Genomic DNA, 5,605 nt, shown 5'->3' with positions numbered 1-5,605 from the left:
TGAATTCTTTCCGCAGCTGCATTCGCAAGGGTGACAAAAGGAACACTAATAAAAAATCGAGGAAGCGCAATATAATTTGCTGATTACAATTTCTTGGAATGTGCTCTGCGGCAATAACAAACACTTGTAGATTTTTAACAAGAATTTAATTGTAAGTGTATTGAGCAGATTTCATTTCATATTAACAAAAAACAAAAAACAATAAATGGATATATGGCAGACTGAAAGAAAAATAAATCTGTAAGTTGAAGCGATAATGAGATCTAAAACGCCTTCATTAGAAGTAGGGTGCAACGATTTTGGCAACGTTTTTTTTTCAGGGCGTAACAAATTACGGTAAAAACCCTGCAAACCAAAGTTCCCGAAATCTTAACGAAATCTTTAGGAGTATCTGATTTCTGTAACGATTTTTTCCCGAATCTTCAAAGAAAATTATATGAAGTGGTTGACACGAACTCGTAAAGAAATTTCTGTACGAAAAATAAAGAAAATTCTGAAAAAAGTCTGCAAGAAATTCTTCACATAGCAACATTATTTTCATTTCTTTACCGATTTTCTTCCGAAATTTCGGAAAAGAATGGAAGTGTGCGTAATTTATTTCATTTTAGAAAATTCGGCAAAAAATCGGATGGGATCTTTCCGAATTCTTTAAAATTTCTTTACGATTCAGAATACTCTGATAAAATGGTTTGCAGGGAAGATGTGCAGGTGCGGAAATATGGAGGTGAAAAACATTGGATAAAAAAGTATTCTGTTTGTTATATCAATGTAAGACTGCTTTTACACAGTTCAAGTATTGAATTCAATTCTGCTCGCATGTGGAAGAGATGGGTGAGAAGAAAAGGGACGAGTACACATGCGTCTGCACCGTCAAGTCGTTTCAACTTTCTTGCTTTGCTTTCCCATTTAAAGAACCAAAAACTTGAATTCAACAGAATTGAAACGTGTAAAAGCAAATAGAAAACACAAAAAAGAATGAGCAAGAATTGCTTTCAAGTACTTGAATCATGTAAATCGGGTGTAAGACAAAAAAATTGCATGGAAGTGTAGCGAGTAGCAAGGTGAATAAAAAAAAAACATGCATTACAGTAAACATGTTGAAAGTTATCCTACTAAGGGCCATTTTCTCAAGTAGAATTTAAAATTGGTCTGTCGTTTAAACACCAATTTTAAAACCTAATTGTGAAAACGGCACAAATGCCCGGTTTCTTGAATCAATTTTAAAATTTATCAGACCGTTAAAACTTAAAATTTATTGGTGCAACCGTCATAATTAATATTGAGGCGTATTCTGGTTTTCGTAAGAATAGAAAATTTTAAATTTTTGTATATGAAATGATGGGAAAATTTCAAGATTTTCGATTTGTACGAAAACAAGAATATGCCCAATTATAAATATGAAAGTTTGATTCAGGGAAATTTTGCGCACAGATGGAATATAACCTGATTGGCCGCCTTTTCCAAAAACTAAAAGTAATAAAATTATAAGTAAAATTGAGTATTACAAAAATGTGGGTTTTAAAGGCAATTGATTCAGAAACGATTGATTTCGAAAATATTTTTGAATGGGGTTGCCACATATTCACCAATTCAAAATCAATTTAATTAACATGCTAAATCAAGTTTTTTAAGATGAGAATCAGATGAGGGTTGCTTGAGAGCTATATTTCCAAAATATTCCTTAATAAGATTGCCACATATTTAGAAATTTAAAATCAGTTTAATTAACAAGTTAAATGGAATATATTAACACGAGCATTAAGCGAGAGAAGTTTACTAAGACTCTTAACATTTTTAAAATATTTTGAACGAGGGCTGCCACCTGTTTACAAATTCAAAATTAACTTAACAACCAAGGGAAACGAAGTAGTTTTATATCGATGTCAAACGATTAAAGTTTACGAAAGCTTTAATTCAAAATATTTTCGAAGAGGGTTGCCACCTGTTAAGAAATGTGTAACCAATATAATTAACAAGTTAAATGAAATAGTTTAATACGAGCATCAAACGTAAGAAGAATAAGAGAGCTCTGTGCAGTTTGAAAATATCCTGGGTTGCCACCTGTTTAGAAAAAAAAATTTAATTAACAAGCGATATTAAATAGTTTACTATGGATGTCAAAGGAGAAGTAATAACGCAAGCTTTATTTCTAAAAGTGAGCAGATTTATAAGATACTTTTGAAGAGGGTTGCCCCCTGTTTGGAAGTTGAAACTCAAAATATTTAGCAAGTTGAAAGAAACATAAACATATAACATCAAACACATTTTACACCGTGCAAGGGCAACACTTTTTGGTAGAAACGAAATCACCATTAATTTCACCTGTTTAGAAATTCAAAATCAATATTTGTAATTAACAAGTTAAATAACATAATGGGTATCAAACGAGGGCACTTTAAGAGAGCTGTATGTTTCTTGAACATACTTTTACGAGGGTTTCCACCAGTTTAGAAATATAAAACGCAGACTTTTATTTATAAAAGTCATAAATAAAAATCAGTCACTGACCTTTATTTTAATTTGAGTCTCGGTGAAAAAAGATATCGATTGTTAGGTATCACTTAGTTGTAGAACATTTCCTTCATAGTGAATTTTTCCTTGACAATTTTCACCAATAACTGTTATGTTCGGTCCCTGTCACTGACATTAACAATTTGCTGAGACATAATTTGCAGGTACAATTGAGTAGATGAACTCACATTACAAAATTCAACAATAACTATAATACCTGTAAAGTTGTTTTGGCCAATTAACAATATCACAGTCGGTATTGCCTGCACGATGGCTGTGATGGCTTTGTGTTGCATACATACGTAGATACAATGGGCAATATTTGTATTTAGATAAAATATATACGAAAAAAAACAATATTTATTCAACTCTTTACAGCCAGTTGCATGCAGCTAATGACAAAATCACTTGTAAATTGTAAAACATTTTGCTTTTTAATGGTTTGTGATTTTGCTCAAATTAGCGCGATCGTTCGTATAATCCTCTGGAAAAAGTATATAAAAACGCACCGCCAATGTGTAAATCTGTCATCAGTATTTCGGTTGTAGAAAATGTGGCACAAGTTACAGCGCATAGCAATTTGCTGTCTAGTTATAGCTAGTGCAAACGCTGAGGATAATGATGCAGATAAGCTTTTTCGGGATATGGAAGTGGTGCCGGATATATTTGAGGAGTCGCCAAAAGAGTTGCTGAAGGTATGTGTATATAGCAAAATATAATATTAAATGTTGTATTATTTGCAAGTATGTATAGTAAAAAAAAAAAATCAAAAAATATATAACTTGACGTTAGCTACAAAAAGCTAACTTGAAACTAGTTGACAAGTAATGCTGGAGTAATGAAGGAGATTGTTTTTTTAAACGCTTTTCTATTTAAATATCCTGCAATTCGCAAATGCTTTTTCGAATTGAGGACAAATAAAAGAAAGATCGAAATTTCATATTATCATTTTGAAGTTATGTCTGACGGAGTTCGAATATGGACCACCTACAGCAGAATATGTAAACAAATATGAAATTCAATAAAATAAATAAATATAAATATAAATAAAAAAAAATTTGGTTTTTCCTATTGATATTTTATGTCCAAAAGTAACTAGTTACAAGTTAGTTACATCAAATGCAGAAGTAACCACCCTTGACTACATCTATTGACTAATTCGCGGCCATCGCCATAGAAATATAGTTAGCTTTCGTCAAAGAAAATATACAGATAATAAGTGAGGTTTATATAGCTCCTTCCTAATCAACTTAATATTAGCTTATAGTTAGATACAGTCCTACTGGTGCTGAAGACAGGCTGCCCTCTCCACATTGTTAACCTCAGCTCTCAAATACTTCACGTTTGACACCCATGTTGTAAAGTTTAGTTTATCTTATTGATTAAACTTAATTAAATTTTTTCGATAGTAAACCTTCTAAATCTTCTTCATTTTCGTAACCCTCCTGTAATATTTAATTTATATATTTAAGTAAATTAAATGTTTAAAACAGGTGGCACGTAAAATACATGAAGTTCCAAAAAGGAAATATATTTACCTTACATATTATTTCAAGGCAGTCCTCTGTTTATGAAGGACACTTAATGAGCTAAGAACTTTAAGTATTTTTGTTTTCATCTGAGAATTCACTACCAGTTTTGTATTAAGTAGAAAAATACATAAATACTTCAATTATTTATTTTTAGGTTACATACGAAAATGGTCTAGATGTGGGCGGCGGCAGAGAATTTACACCCACCGAAACGAAAGATGAACCAAAAGTGGATTGGACCGCTGAACCAGATGCATACTACACACTTATAATGAACACTTTGGACTTTTGGGTATAGATTACAGATGTAAATATATGTAAATAATGAAAATTTAGCATATAGAGGTGCATTCAAAAATATTTAGAAACATTTATTTAAGACCAGAAAGAAATTTATGGGTTTCTATCTTATAACACATTTGAGCCGTGTCTACATAAGTACTTTTTTTACCAATGTTGACAAGAGCTGGACACACACACAGGCACAGATGGAATTCTGGATATTTGCTTAGTAATTCTCTAGACGAAAGTTGCGGTAAGAAATATTATAGTTATATTATAGAGAATAAATTATTATTTATTATAAATAAGAACGAATAGACATTGAAATTGTCCTGTTAAAATTTTTTCCTTGAAATTCATAAAAATATCCACTTCAGATCTTATATATATTTAGGCAAACATATTTCCTTACGCCCCTTTTACGGCTGAACTATACTTCAAAGGTATAAAGAGTTATACCATTAGAAAGGTATTTAAATAAGTTTAATATAAAGCGAAAAAATCATTTTAAAAGTGACACCAATACCGTTGACACAGGCACTGAACATTTACTGATGAAAACTGTCATGGAAAAATTCACTATGAAGGAAATGTTCTACAACTAAGTGAATCACACCAATCGATTTCTTTTTGCACCGAGACTCAAATTTTTTGCACATAAGACTCAAATACATTTATATTTGCAATTTTTATGCCAAATTTAAAAAATTAACAATTATTTTTGATTTTTATATTATATGTCTTAGATAACAGTTATTGAAGAGTTTTATTTATAAAAGTTATCAATAAAAATCAGTTACCGACTTTTATTTTTTAAGTTAAGAAGGTGTTGTTAAGAAGGTGTTGTGAAACAAAAGTTTACTTATACAAATGACTTTGAAGAAATAAAGATGGGTGACTGATTTTTATTTAAGACTTTTATAAATTAAATTCTTCTATAACTGTTATCTAAGACATGTTATTTAAAAATAAACAAGTAAGAAAGTCTAAGTTCGGGCGGAGCCGAACATTAAATACCCGGCGCAAGTATTAAATATATGTTTTTTCACCCTTCCGAAACCTTCCGCTAGATGGAAAGCCGAGGTGTATCAATTTTGAGTAAATTAGAGTCCTTCAATTTCGAAATATTGAAGTTTCAAGCCTTTCTTAAATTTAGCGTTATATGAGAATCGGCCGTTATTTTAGTCCGATTTCAATAATTTTCAACGTTTTGCTTACACGTGGCAAGTACAATAACCATACCGAGTTTGGTACAAATTGGTAGAACGGTTACCGATATA

General features: G+C 31.1%; 1 protein-coding gene across 1 annotated transcript; it reads left to right on the top strand.

The window, feature by feature from the left end:
• Nucleotides 1-3,058: 3,058 nt before the first annotated feature.
• On the top strand, nucleotides 3,059-4,521 carry LOC118754021 (putative odorant-binding protein A5). The gene is made up of 2 exons (XM_036488890.1): nucleotides 3,059-3,206; nucleotides 4,198-4,521. Exons 1-2 carry the CDS (start codon nucleotides 3,063-3,065, stop codon nucleotides 4,339-4,341), a joined length of 288 nt encoding a protein of 95 aa, XP_036344783.1. The 5' UTR covers nucleotides 3,059-3,062; the 3' UTR covers nucleotides 4,342-4,521.
• Nucleotides 4,522-5,605: the final 1,084 nt, after the last annotated feature.

The sequence above is a fragment of the Rhagoletis pomonella genome, unplaced genomic scaffold (assembly GCF_013731165.1).
Source record: "Rhagoletis pomonella isolate Grant_MI unplaced genomic scaffold, Rhpom_1.0 Rhpom_scaffold_03205, whole genome shotgun sequence".
NCBI classification, from domain to species: Eukaryota; Metazoa; Arthropoda; class Insecta; order Diptera; family Tephritidae; genus Rhagoletis; species Rhagoletis pomonella.
This window is presented reverse-complemented; position numbering and strand designations above follow the sequence as displayed.

Coding starts and splice junctions, on each gene's coding strand:
- LOC118754021 (XM_036488890.1), top strand. CDS start 3,063: ATGTGGCACAAGTTACAGCGCATAGCAATTTGCTGTCTAGTTATAGCT. Junction 3,207..4,197: donor CGCCAAAAGAGTTGCTGAAG/GTATGTGTATAT, acceptor ATTTATTTTTAG/GTTACATACGAAAATGGTCT.